Source organism: Diplotaxodon limnothrissa, linkage group LG8 (assembly GCF_057381915.1).
Source record: "Diplotaxodon limnothrissa isolate DT_005_m linkage group LG8, D_limnothrissa_male_GT1.1, whole genome shotgun sequence".
Classification (NCBI taxonomy): Eukaryota; Metazoa; Chordata; class Actinopteri; order Cichliformes; family Cichlidae; genus Diplotaxodon; species Diplotaxodon limnothrissa.
The window spans coordinates 15,456,134-15,475,708 of NC_140603.1; the positions used below are offsets into that span (position 1 = coordinate 15,456,134).

At 39.1% G+C, this 19,575-nt stretch overlaps 2 protein-coding genes across 2 annotated transcripts in view; one reads left to right on the forward strand and one right to left on the reverse strand.

Annotated features, from left to right (window-relative positions):
* The window catches only part of LOC146626563 (receptor-type tyrosine-protein phosphatase H-like), a 447,591-nt gene that overhangs the window by 181,918 nt on the left and 246,098 nt on the right, over positions 1-19,575 (reverse strand). The window lies entirely within an intron of this gene.
* The window catches only part of LOC146626578 (transient receptor potential cation channel subfamily M member 4-like), a 30,411-nt gene continuing 10,978 nt past the window's right edge, over positions 143-19,575 (forward strand). The window contains exons 1-15 of the mRNA XM_085361335.1: positions 143-238; positions 2,857-2,918; positions 3,007-3,184; positions 3,666-3,852; positions 5,302-5,471; positions 7,030-7,207; positions 7,304-7,368; positions 7,471-7,710; positions 12,231-12,333; positions 12,424-12,545; positions 12,733-13,029; positions 13,152-13,253; positions 13,371-13,499; positions 14,313-14,442; positions 18,560-18,705. Of these exons, the coding sequence (XP_085217461.1) occupies positions 143-238; positions 2,857-2,918; positions 3,007-3,184; positions 3,666-3,852; positions 5,302-5,471; positions 7,030-7,207; positions 7,304-7,368; positions 7,471-7,710; positions 12,231-12,333; positions 12,424-12,545; positions 12,733-13,029; positions 13,152-13,253; positions 13,371-13,499; positions 14,313-14,442; positions 18,560-18,705 (2,205 nt within the window). The remainder of the gene's footprint in view (positions 239-2,856; positions 2,919-3,006; positions 3,185-3,665; positions 3,853-5,301; positions 5,472-7,029; positions 7,208-7,303; positions 7,369-7,470; positions 7,711-12,230; positions 12,334-12,423; positions 12,546-12,732; positions 13,030-13,151; positions 13,254-13,370; positions 13,500-14,312; positions 14,443-18,559; positions 18,706-19,575) is intronic.

The window sequence follows — 19,575 nt, forward strand, 5'->3', positions numbered from 1 at the left end:
CACCTATTTTGTGTGCATGCAGAGTGACAACAGTGGCAGGGAATGGAGTTCAGCAGTAGGAGACAAGGTGGAAACTCGTCAGAAATCAACAGTTTTAGTCCTTCCGCACACATTTCTTACTGAGAACGACTGAAAGAGAAACATGAATGACACGGGAGCAAAAGAAGAAGGAGTAAGAATAGAGGAAGGAGATAGAGGCGACAACACAGACAATATCTGCCAAACAGAGAAGAGCCAGGTAGGTCCGCTTTCACTAAAACCCTTCAACTGCTGTTGTGATGTCATGGCATGTTTGCAAAAACAAAACAAAGCAAAAGAGAAAGCAACTAACCAAAAGAAAAAAAAACTGAATGTTTAAAAAAGTTATACTTGGAATTTCCACTAAATGTTCCAAGTAATGGCGATGGTGAGCCACCCACAAACGTCTCAGAAACTTGTCTAACTGGTGGACCTTAAAGGAAGCTTTACTAAGTATAAACCGGTTCATTGAAAGGTTTCTATAGCAATTCAATAATGTTTACTCAAAAGAAAAATGGAAAGCACAATATAAGAGCCCAACTTATGTCTACTAGTATACCTATAGCATCATAACTACATGCATGCAATTAAGCATGTAATCTTGTTTACTGATAACATTAAAGATGGCTGCATTCCACTCATTCATTTAGCTGCGGAGGTATTTTGCAGGCCTGTGGGGATCACATTAGTAATAGGCAAAGGAAAGGTTTGTGAAACACTGAAACTTTTAAAGCATAAGGTTTCAAAACAATCTCATACTCATCTCTGCACGCACACCTGCTAATCTCACAGGTTGCACTATTCTCCACATGGCCACTTGTCACAGAAGCATGTATAGCAACAATTTTGATCGACATATGTTTTAGAGAAATAATTGTACAAATAAAGGGAGAAAAATGCAGAAATTGTATTTATTGTTATAACTACCCAGATTTAAGGCTGTTTTTTTCTTAACAAACAAACAAACCACATCCCCATTCAAAGTTTGGAAGTGAATTTAACTTTTGTTGAATTATAAGCTTCCTGAGAGTTAACATCGACAGCGTTATGATTGATGTGATGTGATGATTCAGCACATAGCGCATGAATCATCACATCTCACAACATAAAAGACATGCATCGGAGGTGTTTGGAGGTGGGGGGCGGTATGTTTGTGTTAGTGTACATGCATATGTGTGCATTCGTGTGCGTCCCTTGAGAGAAGGTATCCCTTCACCCGGTAAAGTGAAAGTCAGCATTCCTTCAGTCGATACAGGTGGCCTTGAAGAATAAGGGTAAAGAGTCCAAAAACACACAGTCCTGTTATCAAGGAGAATTTTGTTATTTCCATTAACCTCGGCCTTGGGGCCTTCCAGCTGGCACCAGTGGGGGTAACCGCATGAAATGAAGATGGTGGATGTTTGAATTAGTACGAACAACTGCATCCAATTTTACAGTTGTCTAATGTCCGTCACTTGTCACCAGGTCTCTCAATTTCCCGTTGAAGAGCCGTGAGCTTCTCTAAGACCACCGTCTGAGTATTCAAGGCCCTCCCCGTCGCTTCGATTATAGCGGCCAGCCTTGTGGGGATTTGAACAGCCGTAACTGCTTTCTTTAATCTTCGATAAGCCAGGGCCGAGCCAGCTCCAATGAGCAAGAACCCTGTTATCATATTTCTGAATAGGTAGATGTGTTCGATGTCCTTGATTGACAGTCCCGTCAGGCACACGACGCGCCAGTTCCGCCAGACATCGATTGTGTAACCGGCAGGGAACGTCCCTCCAGGACAGTCGGCCTCTCTTGAACCCAGGCTTCTCGATGAGAAGTGCAACTCAGTCTGCAGATGTCTTGGTTAAATCCAGTTCTGCCTCAGTTTCTAAAAACAGCCAGACTCGCATCTTGATATCCTTACGAACCTTTCGTTGACCCTGACAAGCTTCTGCAGTATAAATCGAGTTCTTCATTTGAAATGCCACCAAACTTTTCAAGACTTTGGTGCGTCACAAAGCACAGGTTCTCGATGAGAAGCCTGGGTTCTCCTCAATTGCATTAAAGGACCAGTTGATCAAATCCATAATTCTTCTTTAGGTTTAAGAGAACACTGAGACTGAGAGACTCTTTGAGGGTTTGAGATAGAAGAGACTAGACAAGACATGAGAAGCCAAGCAGGAAAGATAAAGGAGAGGGAGAAAGTGTTTAATTTCTAAGTCCCTAAGTGTAATGAAAATGAAGCTTTTTTTTTTTCTCCCAAAAAGATGGGAGTAAGAGCTGACAATTTCTGCTGGTTTTCTCCTTAAGCTTCATAATCAACAAAAATAATAATGAGAAACCAGGTATTGTTTTGTTATATACAAGTGGCTCTTGTGCCCCTTGTTATAAATAGAAGCTGTAGTATTAAAAACAATAATTTAATAATAACAAGATTCAGCTCAAATGACACTGGTTCATACAAATGGAAATCCTGGCACCTTGGATTACTTGCTTACATTCCTGGAAGCAGCAGGTAAGCAACCTGTCAACACTTGGCTGAAATACAACCAGAACCTCAAACATGATGTAAATGTTTTGAACTGCAGTGTTTCGAAAAACCTGAGCTTCAAACACTCAACACACTGTAAAAATGTCAGTACTGAGGTCACATACCGAGCTTTCATTCCACTTGCATAATAGCAGATTATAAATGAATACCAATGAGTACCTAGGCCAATTTAAAAGTTTAATTAAAAAAATAAAATGTTTGACTTGTGGGTTGTATTATTCTACTACAGGATATGTGCATACACAGGCTCACTGTTAAACCAGGCTCAGAAATCCGTATAAGTCAATCACTATTTAACAACTTTTTAAAAATCCTTTCAGAGTTGGATCCCCAAAATCATCAAGAAACGAGTGTGCAGCACCTTTGTAGAAGATTCCTTCAGGTACTGTGACCTCTGCCTTTTGATAGTGACATGTTTGTAATTTGAGTTGACTCTCATAGTGATGTTTGTATCCCTCCACCTCTCTCAGTAGTAGTGAATTTTGTCAGTGTGGGGCTGCGAGAGATGACCATGCCTCTGTGGCTGTTGGAGATTATTTCAGCACAGCAATTTTGAAGCACTGGGAAAGTGCGGAGCACTCCTCTGAACAACCAACTGATGCCTTTGGAGAGGTGCAGTTTGCAGGAGCCAGCAAGAGGCACAGCCATGTGGGTGCTTTCATTTTGTCCCATAATGCTTTATCTCTACAGCCTTAGAGTTTTGGAAAATGTGAAAATGTTTTTAAAGGAAAATTCATGTAAAGGTGTAAAGGTGGGTTAAATAAAGATCCAGATAAACCTGGAGCTCTGGTAGTCAGTACTTTGAGTTTTCCTGACCTTCAACCTGCTACTAAACAAACAAAGTCAGTACCAGAGTAAAGAACAAGCCACTCCTTAACATATTGAGGAAAGTTCCTGTAAAACCTTTAACACTGACTCTCCCATAGTTTTCCTGACAGTAAAAATTGGTCTGGGCTCTAATGGGTTAAGGGTCATTTTCATTTTCAAAGTTTTAATCACAATTTAACGGTTGAAACAACCAAAGCAACATTTTAGCTTTGATACTAGATCACAATTCATTACTTTCCAAGCCTCTTTGTGTTGTTGACATGTAATTGTTTCTTTTAATCCATCAAATGTCTAATCTTAGTTCCTGCGCCTGTCATGGAGCACTGAGCCTTCGGTGGTGTACAACATACTGACAGCCCAGTCAATATGGGGTCTTCCTAGACCAAACCTGGTTGTTTCTGTTGTGGGTGGAGAGAGCAGGACACAGGTGAAGACCTGGGTACGGGAGGTTCTCAGACAGGGACTGGTGAAAGCGTCACAAAGCACAGGTAAAAACTTTATGCATCTGTCACTCTGTCGGTGCCTCATCTATAATGATTACAGTGTGCTTGGAATTTCTGTGAGATGTTTGCTGAAATATTTGATTGTTGGTTAGCAGATGCTATCGTCATTTCCAGATGGTTCCCTTTACCATATAAAAAATGTATAAAAGAATGCCTTGCCTTAACTTTGTTTAGTTTCTAGATTTATAAAGCTGTAAAAGGAAAAAAAGCAGATTCTGTTCACCTGGACATACGTTTTTCATCTATGAAAATATAGTTGAAACATTTCCTTACCTGGATAACTGAGCATGCATCGAGATATGTAAGTCATCTTAATGCAATCACATATCAATGATGGCCAAACCCCATCTTGCAGTCATCTTTGTAGAAGATATTATACATCCTGTAGCACACCTGGGATGTCAGGTATCGCTGTTAAGGACTCTGGAGATGCTGTGATCGTAAATAAAGCAGTTTCCCACTCAAGACACCAGGATGGAAGTAGTATTGTTTACTCAATGGATTATACTATAAGCTCTAAAAAAAAGCATACTGTCTGGTCCTAATGTTTGTACTGAAATGGCAATTTTCTCTTTGACTACTGTACCAAGTGCAGGTAGCACATGGTGATACTGATCTCCTGTCACTTGCTCTTCTTTCAAAACAAGTACAAGAAGCAATGAAAAAATTGTTCACACAAATATGCAAGTTGCTACATGGCTCACACTAAGTAAACATGATTATTGGATAACATCCAGGACAGGGCGTAGCAGTGAGAAAGCAAACATGTTGCTTTTGTACTTACACTCGCCATTAAAACACGCTGCATATAAAAACATTTTTTATGCATCTTTTTGGTTTTTCTAGTATTTCTAGTGCTCTTAATTCTTTGACAGATAAACACACAGACCGAAACTCAGACTCCAGCCAAACTTAACACAGTGACTGGGGAGACATTGGGAACATGGCCACAAGAGTGACATGACATGTGGAGACAAGTTAAACTAAAGGCAAAGGAAGGCAAAGGACCAAAACCTAAGAATTAAATTAAAAAATTAAATGGACAATACGTAAACACTGGGTCACCAGACTCATGACACTGACAGTGTTTTAGTGAAAATGATAAAAAATAATATGATACAGTTTCACAGCTTAATACATTATTTTTTGTTTGATTTTTAAGCCTATTCAAAGAAATGTAACAGATAGTAATAAATAAATAATAAATAATAGGTATGAAGTTGTGCAAAATGTAAATAACCCCAGTTATGGACAACATATTAGCTAATGGTATCACATATAGAGATATGAGATTTGCAAATTATTGTTAATTATTATTCAGGTGTTAGTTTACACAGCTTTTTAACATTTCGGAATTATTTAGTGGCATGGCACAGTAAGCTACTTAGTATACAGGTTGAACCAGGAAATTTACCATCTACCTGTTTCCCCCAGGTGCATGGATCTTAACTACAGGTCTGCGTGAAGGTGTTGGCAGGTGTGTCGGACAGGCAGTGAGAGATCATGCAGCTGCAGCATCTTCAGTCTCCCTCAACAAGGTGGTAGCGTTGGGCATTGCTCCGTGGGGCCTTGTGAAAAAACGAGAGCAGCTGGTCAACCCTCAGGTAGTACAGACATTTACACGTTTAAACATGTGTTCACCTTTATTTTGCAAAAAGCTCACTTAAAGATTTGATTTACATTTCTCATTTTAATAGATTTTTTAATTGCTTGTAATTAGTATAAATATACGTCCCAAATTTAAGATAAGTAAGACATTGTCTTGATGCATGCTCAGTTATCCAGGCAAGTAAATCCCAAAAAGTTGATTCTGTTCATCTGGAAGTAAGGCTTTCAGTGGGAGAAACATTACGTCACTCATCCAACTGTCTTCTTCAGTCTTGAATGACTGCAGGTTTTCCCAACCTTATAAACAGTACACGTGCATAATGACTGAAACTAGCACCACTGAAGAGCAATAGTCTACAAGGTCAGTTCCTTGAATACAACCATTGATCAATGCCCATAACTACAATTCCAGTACACTATATTACTCTGTTTGTGTTGGGGGACCCGATCGTTGAGGTGGACCAATTTTTGGCAGTGTGTTTCGTGTATAAAAGCCATGGAGATGCGGTGTTTAGAGAAAATGCATTTCAATTGTCACACTAAGGGTTTTCACTTAGACAGCAGTTGTCATTCTTCTCTGTTGGACCAGCTGGAACTTTCTTTAGGTGCCTTTCCAGCTTTGACAAATGTCCAGCTGGGATAAACACATTTACTCAGGGCCTTCTTGATATGATTTTCTTGTGATTCCCTGTCAGCCTACCCAAAACTAGGAAGGGACCTAAAGAAAGCTCCAGCCAATCCAGGTGAGAAGAAGGACAACTGCCGCCTAAGCAAAACCCCTTAGTGATTCTGTATGTGTCAGGAGTATCGGAAGAGTTGAAACGCATTTTCTCCCAACACTGTGTCTCTGCAGCTTTAATACCCCAAAAAATGATGCGCCAAAAACTGATCCACCCCAAGAGTTGGGTCCTGACACAGAGTAATAAAGTGGATGCTGTTAAGTGTCAGCAGGATTGCCATGATTTATACATCAGGGAAACCAAACAGGCTCTGGTTAAAGTGAATGGCACAACACAGAAGAGCTACCTCGCCAGGCCAAGACTCTGCAGTGTATTTAAACCTACAGGCCAATGCTGTGATTACAGCCATTCCCCAACTCTCTCTAGATGGTACTCATGGCCATTGAATAATGGTCATTGATCAGTGCTAATGACAATATGCATATTAATGATCAAGAAACTGACCCAATGTTTATTCAGTTGTGTTGGTATCAGCCATTATGCAAATGTACTGTTTATGATGTTGGGAAAACCTGCAGTCAGCTGAGACTGAAGAAGTCAGCTGGATTTACAACGAAGTGTTTCTCCCGCTGAAAATGCTACGTCCAGATGAACAGAATCAACATTTTGGGTTAGTAAGATTATGTGAATTTTATCATTGAGTGCTCAAAGTAAGGCAAATCTATACTATACTGGTAATCTTGGGACCAAGCTGTATTTGTATCTCCTATTAAAACACACAAAAAAGATCCAAAGGTTTCAGGCTTCCATTACACTGTAGACAATTATCTTAATCAAAGAAACACTGTAATAACAGTTTTTTCTTCTTTTGTAGGGAAGCTTTCCTGCAAAGTACTATGTCCACAACATTTCTCGGGACTCCTGCTACCTGGACAACAACTACCAGGCCTTCCTGCTGGTGGATGATGGTAGTGTGGGCCGCAGAGGAGGAGAAACAGATTTCAGAGCCAGATTGGAGGAATACATTTCCCAGCAGCGCACAGGCATATGGGGTGAGAGATGGTACCATACTATGAGTACAATATTTTATTAAGATTTATAAGACTTTTATTGAGCTGAAGTTAAGTGAAATTTGTATCTCTTTAAAGGAAGTGGCAGCATTGACATCCCTGTCCTTTGTATGCTGATATCAGGGGAAGCAGACACGCTGAAGGTACAGTCTCTGCTTTATGTTTTGATTATCACAAAAATCTTGTGAATTAGCATTTAAATTGTGGAAATGTTTCTTTTTGATTGTTTTTGTAATGTCTGTCAGAGAATGGATCTCTCTCTGAAAAACTTTATCCCCTGGCTGGTTGTGGCTGGCTCAGGAGGCTTGGCTGATTTCCTGAGTGATGTCTTGGAGAACCTGTCTTCAGCTCCAGCTGTGCCGTCCTCTGGTGAAGGCAACAATGAGGCTCTTAAAGCTCCCAAGGTGGATCTCAAAGACAGAGTGGCAGAACGGTTTAAGAAGCATTTTCCTTCAGAAACAGAGACTGACAAACTAGTTGAACAGGTGAGTGCTGACAACAGAAACATTGCATTGGCTCTTCGTCTGCAGAAGAGTTGGGGGAAAGACTTTCTTGAAACTGTTATTTGGTTCAGCATAGTGAAAAGAAAAAGCTAACTCACTCACAAGCTGTGATTATGGGTGTTTTTATAGAACCAAAGCATACATGGTATGGCGTTATTTTTGTGCCACTATTCTGAGCGCACGTAAAAAAAATTGCAGGTGCAAGTGTTGCATTTTGAGGAGAAATTTATTTTGAGCGAAGAAAAGCTAAATTTGAGTGAACGAACTTCATTGCTGCGTGGAAAAAATGTATTTCAGTGTTTGCTATTATCCATACACACACACACAATAGCAGCCCCACTCGCTCAGTTTTTGCTTTTGTGCTCGCTTGCAACTCAACTCTTTCTATACACCGTTATATTTGTGCCACAAAACCAGCCAATCACAGACTTGGATGCAAAAAAATCTGATTGGCTGTTCTGGTCTCCAAACAGCTCGAAGTGACGAAATGCAATATCCCAGAATCCATTTCGTCCAAAACTCAATCAAGGCAGTGGCAGGGGAACACAGAGTGACAGAGTTTGAAATATTACTCTTTCTGGGTCACAAAATAAACGTTTAAGATATTTTCATGTGAGAATGTTGCTGTGTAAACTTCAAATACCTGCTCGATTCATCAAGACATCACATATTTGCATAAGTGCTCTAAACGTTTTCGGAGATGCCTGTTACCCACCAAGTTTGTTCACTCAAATTTAGCTTTTCTTCGCTCAAAATAAATTTCTCCTCAAAATGCAACACTTGCTACTGCAATTTTTTTTTACGTGCGCTCAGAATAGTGGCACAAAAATAACACCATATACATGTAGCATATATGTATAATGCAATTGTTCAATAGCACTGGATCAAAATCAAAACCTAATACCCCCAAAAAGTAGTTTTACAATAGATTATTGTATTAGTGTTGAGTGTGAATGAAAATGTGATTAAACAGGGTATTCAATTACAAAAATTATATAGCAGTGCTCAGCTGAAAATTAGCTGAAAACTTGGATCAATTTTGCATGGCATGCAGTGTGCTTTTAAAATATCTAGGTAAACTGGAAAAGTGGAGGACAAAAAAGTGAGATGCCTAAAATTTATCCACAGAAGATCGGGAGGATCTGATAGTCACGAAATAAAAAATAAAAATAAAAGTTTGGTTGATTCATCTGCTTTTTATGGGAGCCTCAGAATAAATGGTATTAGTAGAAAGATGGTCAAGAAAAGGCTGAAGTATAATAAATAATATAAAAACTGGACTGAAAATTAATGACAACAGGTCTGATGGCATGATGTGTCCTAATATGAAAATTGATAGATTGATTGACGTATCAATTGAATTAAAGATGTATGGTGGAGGTCAGGAGAGAGGTACAATAGTGAATGTCTGCTTTGTCTTCTTTGCACGGTGTGCAGTGTACCCCTGTAAATTTTCAGGAAACTGGACAGGTTTGACCATTGAACCTGACATTGATTATTTTCAATTAGCTTTCTAAATAATATTAATATTTATGTTAATATTATTATATTAATATTTATATATTAAGGTTAATATTATAATATTTGTGCTTCTACCCATTTCTTTACACTCTGAGAGAAAAATGTGAAATACTGCTATTAATATTCGCCTTAACTAAGATGAGCGGTTCTGTGTGGACCGTTCTTTACTTATCAGGTGTTGGCACCCTGTTCCAGGATGTGTGTTCAAGAATCGCTGATTTTAGCATTTGTTATTCAGTCAACAACATACTGTGGAGTAGATCTGCCCTCAAGTTTGTTTCTTAGTAAACAAAAAACTGTTTGCTACAGTTTATGATCAGGCAATAATAATACTAACCACAACAACAGCAACGGCAACAGAAACAACAAAGGCAATAATAATAGTGATAAAGAATTCGGTTATTCAAGACTGAACTGCTTAAAGACCATCCATCCATCCATCCATTCATCCGGGGCTGGGTCGCGGGGGCAGCAGCCCAAGTAGAGAAGCCCAGACCTCCCTCTCCCCAGCCACCTCCTCCAGCTTATCCGGGGAACACCAAGGCGTTCCCAGGCCAGCCGATAGATATAATCTCTCCAGCGTGTCCTGGGTCTGCCCCGGGGCCTCCTCCCCTCCTCGTTAATGTTGCAAATATAAGCATTTATATTCTGATCTTATGTTAGCCTTCACTGATAGATTGTGACTTCATGACATTTACCTTTCACATTTAACTAATAAAAGACCAAAGAAAAGAAAAATGCAGGGCAGCTTTCCAAGTCTTTAATGAAGTTTTATAATAAAACGGAAACACATTATAAATGTATCAGAATGAAACATTTTAAATAAGGAATAGGTATACAGATCATTTAGGGACACAATAAGCCACTATAAACAGATCCGTCTGTGAAGGTTCTCAGTCGTCCAGGTCATCGTAGTTTAAGGAGCTTGGAAAGAAAAGCGTCTGGACTTCTTTGAGTTGCTTGAAGACCTTTCACCTCTCGTTCGAGAAGCTTCTTCAGTTCTAGGGTCAAATGGTGGAGAGTCCCAGATTTAAACCCAGTGGTAGTTTCCCCCCAAAGAGGGACAAAGGACCCCCTAATGATCCTCTACCTAATCACATGAGCCGAGGTGTGAATACGGGTGTGGGTCACAATTAGAGATGGACCGATCCGATATTACGTGTCGGTATCGGTCCGATACTGATCGGATATCGGAGAGAAATAAAAAATTTAATCCGATCCATTAAATATCAAAAAAGCACCTCACAAAACTTGCGACAAGGTGTAACTCGGCTCATAACCGTAGCACGTTGGAGCAGTGTGCTCACGTGATAGAGCGGCTGTGTGTATTTGTAGCCTCACTACCAAACTGGCATTTCATCTCCGAGGAAGTTATCCCAGAGAGAAGTAAAGCAAGTGTGTAAATTCATCTCTGAATGTTTGTAAAGCATTCACATGTTAAGCTTAACAACCGATATATGGAGCGACTGCCTCTTCTTGCTGCTACTTCAATCGTGAAACTGCTTAATGATCAGCTGATCGGCTTTTCTGTCGCGAGTCCGTCTCTCTTGTTTGTTTTTGGCCCACTTTGCACCAGAAAGAGGAAACCAGCGGCTGAACAACAGCAGCAGGTTTAACCTTGATAAGCTGTTGTTAGAATTTATTTAATATTACTTTCTACACCAGGATCCTTTTCTACGCAGCTGACGGCTGGTAGCTGTGCAGGGGCGGATCTAGCAAAGTTTCGCCAGGGGGGCCGATAGGGCATTAACAGGGAAAAGGGGGCACAAAGACATACTTTTCTTTCTCATTCTCATTTAAAATGTCTAGCTTTTAATCAATAATTATCTGAATCTTACACCCAAAGTTTTAATCTTATGTAAAATATATAGAAGTCCATTACTGTATATAGTAAATGTTAAGTCTAATATACCCTAGTAAGCTATAGTACTTTTTCCTTTGGGAAGGTACCATCTGTGCAGTCTGCAATTCTGTTGAAGAAAGATGTTGAATCTATTTAATTATTCTTGAAAAATAATTTTAAATTTTTTTTCCACACTGCATCAAATTAAAGTTGATTACGTCGATTAAGCATCATGAGGTGGAGGGTGGGGGGTGGTTCCCTATTTTTTTTTGCTGGGAGTTTGCAACCCTATTAGTTAGGTTGCTTAATATTTCTGCTAAGTACTCTTTAAAATACCAGAATAGGAAGGATGGAGTAGGTTTAAGTTTATTAGATTGATCAGTATTGTTGAACTATGAAATATTTTGGGTGCAGTGTATTTTTTTACATACAGGTATAACAGAATAGCTTTAGTGTTGTTGTTTATTTAAACTTGAGTATGAACTTATACAAAATACAGCAATATATTAAAAAAACAGTTTTATTGATTAAAAAACACACTATATCAAATTCATATCGGTATCGGCAGATATCCAAATTTATGATATCGGTATCGGACATAAAAAAGTGGTATCGTGCCATCTCTAGCCACAATCAGCCAGTGTTTCTGGTGAGCTCATTGTGAAACCTAGCCCCACCCTATCATGTGATTTTCTGAGGTAGGATGGCCCAGGATGTAAGTGAGCATTAAGGCGTCTTGGAAGGGGCAGTCCCACAGAGTTTAAATCTGGGACTCTCCACCATTTGACCCTAGAACTCAAGAAGCTTCTTGGATGAGAGGTGAAAGGTCTTCAAGCAAGTTAAAGAAGTCCAGTCCAGGTCTAGATGTAATAAGGTGGGAACTGAACAAAGCCGAAGTGGATCTGGTCGGGTCATAAACTGTACTTAACAGTTTTTTATTTAATAAAAAGTTGAATATGGGAAGATTAACTCCAGAATCTTTTGCTTTAACTATCACATGTCCATAGTAAACTGTGTTTGACCTGTTTCTTGCAGTTTAATAAAAAAAAAAGAACAAGTCTTTTCTTTAATCTTTTTCTAAAACATTTTGTAATCATGTCTCTGTCATTCCTGTTCCCTTCCCATCTTCTGTCTCCAGGCTTTGAGCATTTACCAGAACAGACATTTGATTACAGTCTACCACGGAGAGCACGAGAGTCCAAATGACTTTGACACAGTCCTGCTTAAAACACTTGTGGGAGGTATGTAAGTAGCCTGTAATTTTGCAAAAGAGTCATAACATTAACTTTTAATCCATATTTTAATTTTTATGTTATGTTTGTCTTTTTTAGCAAGTAAGCAACAATCATCAGCTGAGGACAATCCTTATACTGATGAGCTGAAACTAGCAGTAACGTGGAACAGGGTTGACATTGCCAAGACTGAACTCTTCAATGGAGACATCCAGTGGAAGGTGAGGAGGGAAAAAGACACCAACCAGATGTTGCACTGAAAGAAGAATTCATACATAACATTACATTATACAGCCTATTTAAACACCTTTGACTGAAAAACTGTTTAATTCTGATTTTTAGAGAAATATTTGGCATAAAAAATATTGACCTGTCCTAAAACATGATCTCCTTCCTCCAATTAAACAGTATGAAGATTTGGAGGACTCAATGACAGATGCGCTGATCAACAACAAGCCCCAGTTTGTTCGGCTTTTCATTGAGAATGGTTTGAATATCCTGGAGTACCTAACTTATGGCAGGCTGGAAACCCTTTATCGCTCTGTGCCAGATGGGAGCTTACTATATCAGCTGCTACAGCGCTGCCTAGCAGAGCGGCTGGCAATGGTGGAGCGTCACTCACCATCAGAACAACAGAATTCATCCTCAAAAGTGGCGACAGATAACAATCAGAGCAGACCAGTGAAGGAGGTCACCCTTTTTGAGGTGAATTTTGTAATCAAAGATATTCTGTCCTTTCTCATTAATTAGGCTTAAATTGATTCATTACAAATGTGAAGAAAACCTGACACTGTTGTGCTTATTGTCCCACCCACGTGTTTCCTCAGGTGTCAGAGGTCCTGGAGCTGTTAATGGGTGATGTCTGCCAGCCTTTCTACTACAAAGCTTTGGGCTTTCAGTTCACTTCATCCAAAAGGATGTCTCTGAAGGTACTCTGAACTTTTCAGAACATGCACACAGAGTGTACTTGTGGTTATAGGATTTCTTTTTTCTTTTTTTTAAATTATTGACGTGCTAATGAGCATTCTTTTCTTCATTCATCAAAGCGTGCCAGTAAGGTTCTGCGTGGACGTTGCATGTATCAGGACCTGCCCTGCCCTCATCCCTGGGCTTCACTCTTCCTCTGGGCTGTACTGCAAAACCGCAGTGAGATGGCCCTTTATTTCTGGGAGATGGTAAAGGTTCTGAGACAAACTGCAAAAAGGATTTTACTTGTGTTCAGCTGGTTTGAAATCCCCAATAATCAAACTACAGCTTGTTTCTGCATTGTTATTAGTTAAGGAGTGGTGCTTTTCCAGAAGAAAAAAATTAAATTTAATTAAATTAAATTTAAAAAATCCTCTTATACTGATTTATATACTACAGAGTCCTCGGTGTATGAATGGATGAACAGATATTTATTTGAATAAAAACATCAATTTTCAGGTGAAATGAAGTGACACAGCTAGGTGCTCATGGTAACATGTGAAAGTTGTTGGAGTCAGTTAATTACAATATATTTTTAATGATTATTTTATGATGTAAGCGTTGATTGTGTTAAATGTATATCATAATTTTAAATCTTAATCTATAAGTAAATTATTACTATATAACAATCAAATTCAATTGTGATTGTGCATTTTAACATGCTACATTTAAGCATTTACATTTAATTACAGCAAGCCCAGGGCTTTAAGTAGGATTTAAGTGGGCTTCTACTTAAAGTTTCTATCCAGCTTGCAGTAAATAAAAGCATTTAGAACTAAAAATATAAAATACTTTTATATAGTACCTTTAAGTGAATTGCAAGTATCACCAGCTTAGACTTCGTGCAGCAAGTAAATATGTTAATGGCTGTATGTGTCTGCATTACCACTCAGACTACTTTCATTATCTCAGTTCTAAAGAAAGAACTGAGATAATGAAACAGACAATATTAGATACAATGAATTAACTTTTTGCACCTGTTTCTTTGCAGAAAGTACATAATTTGCTGCTTTCCTTTCCAGGCAGGTGAGGCAGTCCTGAGTGCTCTTGGTGGCTGTAAAATACTCAGAGAACTGTCCAAACTTGACGAAGAAACTGAAACCAAACTCTCCATGAAAGAACTGGCCCAGAAGTTTGAGAACCTGGCTCATGGTGTGATTATTTATTATCTAGTTTTGTAATAGTTTTATTACATGTCCTTTGAATTTTTCTTTTAACATCTGTTGTAACACAATTGTAGCAAAACCTATCTAACTCTTTACACAGCAGTAACTAATAATTTAATTGCAGTCTTCCAGAATGAGCTGTAATTAAGATTAAGGATAAAATTCCTCCACCGTTGTCTTCTTTAACCCAGAGTGACTCCCACAGAGGTTAATTATCTTGTCAATGGTTTTACATTCCTAGGAAATGGCATCTCAAAACTTTTTAAGCACTTTGTTTAGTTTGATGCTCTGTAAAATCCCTCCATAAAGCTCTTACTATTCATGAGTTATTGAAGAAAATACTGAACTCCTGATTTCTTTTCAGCACTGTAGCCAGTCTGACAAAGAGTCACAGCTCTGTTAGTATTCCTCAGTATTCCTTAAGCTTTAAAGGAATACGTAAAAATTAAAATTCTCTCATTTTAAGCATTAGAGAAAAAATATAAAGGTTCATAAACATCTCACAAACATCAATATCTGTGTTGAATACTACAAATATTTATGTAGACGTTTTATCCTCAGTTATTCCTTTATTATGTATTCATTAGACCCCATTCTTACAAGAGTGTTGAAAGAAGTTCAACCATTAGTCAAAGTCAAAGTAAACTTTATTGTCATCTCTGCTATATATAGTGCAGTTCCATTCAGTGAAAAAAAACAAACAAAAAACAATAAATACAAGAAGAATAAGAAATAAATATATAAAATAAATATACACTTTAAAATTAGGGTAAAAAGGATCAATAACAGTCTAAGTTTACAATTTACAGTTGAGTGATTCAAAGTGACCTTGAAGTGGTTTAAAGTGACCAACATGGGCAGGATTCCTGAGAGTGGGATTGTCCAAAGAGTAGCATCTGCATTAATTCATTCTTTGATGTTTTCTATGAATTGTCTATGTACCACAGGCCTTTAAGGTGACAGTAATTAAATGATTGTTCTAATAGTCATTACTTGACCCAGCTAATTGTTGGACAACACCAACCTTCCTATTATCTCAAAAATTATTGAAAGGGTACTTGTAAAACACTCATCTGCAAAGCAATGCTTTGTTTAAAGATAAGCTGTTCTATCCATCTGCTGGTGCAGAGCCCCAGTTGTCTTGGGACCGCGGCCACCGACCACACATGCTTTGCCTAGGAGCTTGGAAAGAAAAGCATCTGGACTTTTTAAAGTTTCTCGAAGGCGTTTCACCTCTCGTCCAAGAAGCTTCTTCAGTTTTAAGAACAATTGGTTGAGGCCCAGCCCTACTGGGAGTGGGAAGAGACAGTAAATGGGGGAAGCTCTATGTCAGTAGTATTACCAGACAAGGATTTTATTGTCTCAAAAAATGAAAGGGGTTTGGAGATCATTTCAAGCCTCCACAAGAACATGCTCAGCTTTGGCTTTTCTAATGGCGACTGAGCCTGTATTGCACAGCTGCCTGAAAAGCAGCTAATTAGTATGCAGGTTAGTTCTCCTGGCCTTTGCCAATGACACATTTCACTCACAGAGTAGCTTAACTAGATCAGGAGAAAACGAGCAGAATTTTTTTTTCATGTCTCGTTTGCAATCATCCATGTCTTGTTCTCAGTGTTGGGTAAGTTACTTTAAAATAGTAACTGAGTTACATTACTAGTTACTTCTCTCAAAAGTAACTCAGTTACTTCAAGTTACTCGTTACTTTCAAAGTAACTAGTTACTAGGGAAAGTAACTTTGGTTTTACTCAGAATTCTCTTGTTAATGTGTTTCTTCCATAACTTTGCCAGTCTTCTAGCTTGCTTACTTGCCACAGTGCACTGTGCCACCTACCAATAGAAAGGAAAAGATAATGTGCATATTTCCACGAGAGAAATCCCATGCCTGGACCGTCATTGACTGCTGCCATGATTCTAGCCTACGTCACAGCGTCATGTGCGCCTTTTACATCAACACAAAAACTGCAGTCGTGGTGCTTTCGATTGTACTCAGAACTCGGAAATTCTGCCTTCTTAAAAGGAAGATGTAGGTAACACCAGACTGCAGATGAGCTGCATACAGGGCTGGACTGGGACAAAAAAATTGGCCCGGGCATTTTGACTAGAGACCGGCCGCCATTATAGGAAAAATCATACAGCCTTTGAATGAAAATAAACACTGTTGTGACAGTGATGTACACTGTTTTGATGGTATATATGCATCAATCTATCAATTGTTTGTTGTAAGATTCAGATAATTATTTTTTAAAAGCGAGACATTTTAAATGAGAATAAAAAGAAAAGTATTTCTTTGTGCCCCCCATTCCCTGTTAATGCCCTACCTGCCCCCCTGGCAACACTTTGCTAGACCCGCCCCTGCACAGTTACCAGCTGTCAGCTACTTAGAAAAGGATCCTGGTGTTATTTGTCTCTCAGAAACAGTTCATAACTTCAACTCATTCATGCCACCTAAAAGGTAAACCTGTTTCTCCATCACCTCTTCAGCTCTGATGATCCAGTAAGGACATCTCCTGGTTTCATCTTCATGTTTCCCTCTCACCAGATAACCAAACCATATCATGACCAGCAAACATCAGCTGATACTAGAAATTAATATTAAATAAATTCTAACAACAGCTGATCAAGCTTAAACATGCTGCTGTTGTTTAGCGCGACATCCGCTGGTTTCCTCTTTCTGGCGCAAAGTGGGCGATAAACAAACAAGAGAGCCGATCAGCTGATCATTGATCAGTTTTCATGATTGAAGTAGAAACAGGAGAGGGAGGGGGGAGAATGAAAGAAGAAGAGGCAGCTGTGCAGCGTAAACACAGAATAACTCCAGCTTTGTGCCTTTTTCATTGTAGCTGAATTACGGGACAAACTGTTCCTTTTCACCTCAATAAGAAACGCGTAATATTTTCTCTGAATACCAGACGGGACGGTTGGCAACTCTAATAACTTATGAACAAAATAAAGTTCAACATCAGTAACATAGCACCCACCCAGCTGTATAGAAACTCCGTCATGCTAGCTAGCACGCAGTACGGAAAAAGTCAGAATAACGAAAATAAACTCCACCTAAACTTGGTTTATATCTGACCCAGAGAGACTGCAGGTCATAACTTCTTACCTGAAGTTCAGTTCACACTTGGACCGGCGGCCGCCTCGGGTCTCATTTCCTTCTGTGTCCCTTTCCCTCCTCCAACTGCTGGCCTCCACCACTTGCTAATATTACTGAATCTGTGGAAGCTCCGCGATAGCCACCACACGAAGTAACGAGTAACGACCCTTTCTAAATCCTAGTAACGACTAACGCGTTCCTGGTTTTGGCATAATAACTAGTTACCGTGCTCGTTACCACAATAATAACGTAGTTATTGTAACGCGTTATTTAATAACGCGTTAGTCCCAACACTGCTTGTTCTTGAGAATTCAAATGTTTCTGACTGATTTTCACTGATATCCAGATGATACCCAGCTTTATCAATCCATGAAGCCAGATGACACAGTAATTAGTTTCAGGAATGGCTTAGAAACAAAAAGACTTGGATGATGCCTAATTTCCTGCAACTAAATTCAGACAAAAGAGAGGTTATTGTTCTTGGCCCTAAAAATCTTGGTGTCTAACCAACTCCTTAGTCTGAATCTGATTGCCAGGGCCTCCAGTGACACGTGACAGTCTTTTTTACCAGCATATTAGACAAATATGCTGGACTAATTTCTTGCATTTGCACAGTATCTCTAAAATTAGAAAAAGCTTTTCTGAAAAACAGATACTGAAAAACTAGTTCATGCATTTATTACCTCTATGTTGGGCTATTGTAATTCATTATTATTAAGTTGTCCTAAAAACCTTTCAGATGAGTACTAACCAGGGACTAGAGAAAGAGAGGCCATGCCTCTCATATTAGGTTCTTCATTGGCTGCCTGTTAAATCCAGAGTTAAAGCCCTCTCCTCACATGCTTGAGCTTGAAAAAATAGGCCTTGTCAAAGATCTCAGAGTGCTTGCTCACAGGGAGTTGCAAACTGAAGTTTACCATACAACACAAAGCACCTTTAGGTGATTTGTAAACTGACACTATAGAAATAAACTTGAATGTCATGTCTTTTGTCCACTTTACCTCAGATATCTTCAGCTCTTGCTATCGGAGTAATGAACACCGTTCCTTCACCCTGCTAATTAGGAAGTCTCCTGTCTGGGGTCACAGCACCTGTCTTCAGATGGGCGTGAGTGCTGACGCTCGGCTTTTCTTCAGTAACGATGGCGTACAGGTGTGTTCAGTTTTTAACCTCTTTCATTCGTGTGATTTTTCTCCCCCTGCCCTGTACGGCAGTTTAGCGATCAGAACTGTTGTCTGAAGGCCAAAAAATGGCAAACAATTTTCACAATTCAAACATGTTGGCATTTGCTATGGGTGACCAGAAAGAAAAGAGAAAGAAAGTGAAGATTGGAAGAGGGTTAACAGAAAGAGAGGGAGAGAAAAATAGATGAGAAGAAGAGGGATACAGAGGGATGGAATAAATAAAATACAGCAGAAAACCATAGCAACAACCAACATGTGCATGAATAAAAATGACAAAGTTACAGAGCAGCTTACAGTACTAATGATATAAAATATATTTAGAGGCAGCAGCCCAAGATAGTGTGTGTCCGTGAGCACCTGTGATCACACCTGTGTGTATGAACGCGCTTGTGTTCATAAGTGTCTTAACGCATTTTGAATCATCCAGGTAAGGAAATCCCAAAAGTTGATTCTATTCATTTAGTTGTAGCGTTTTCAGTGAGAGAAATATTTTGTCACTCATCTAATTGACTTCTAACGAAACTGGCACCACTGACTGACAGTGTATCATCAGGTCATCATCACTTTCATGATCATTGATATGCAAATTGTCATGACCATTTACCAACAACCACTGATCAAAAGACCCCTGATTAATGGCCATGAGTACAGAGTTCACCCACAGAGAGTTGGGGAATGGCCGCAATCACAGCAGTCCTCCTCTATCCCTGGTCCTCTGTAACGTTTTTAACCTAATATGCTGTTTTTTTGCCGCCAAGACTGACGTCATCTACAGGATTTTCCTCTCTCATCCCAGCCCCGTTAATGTAATTTCCAATAGTACATGGGCATTCAATCT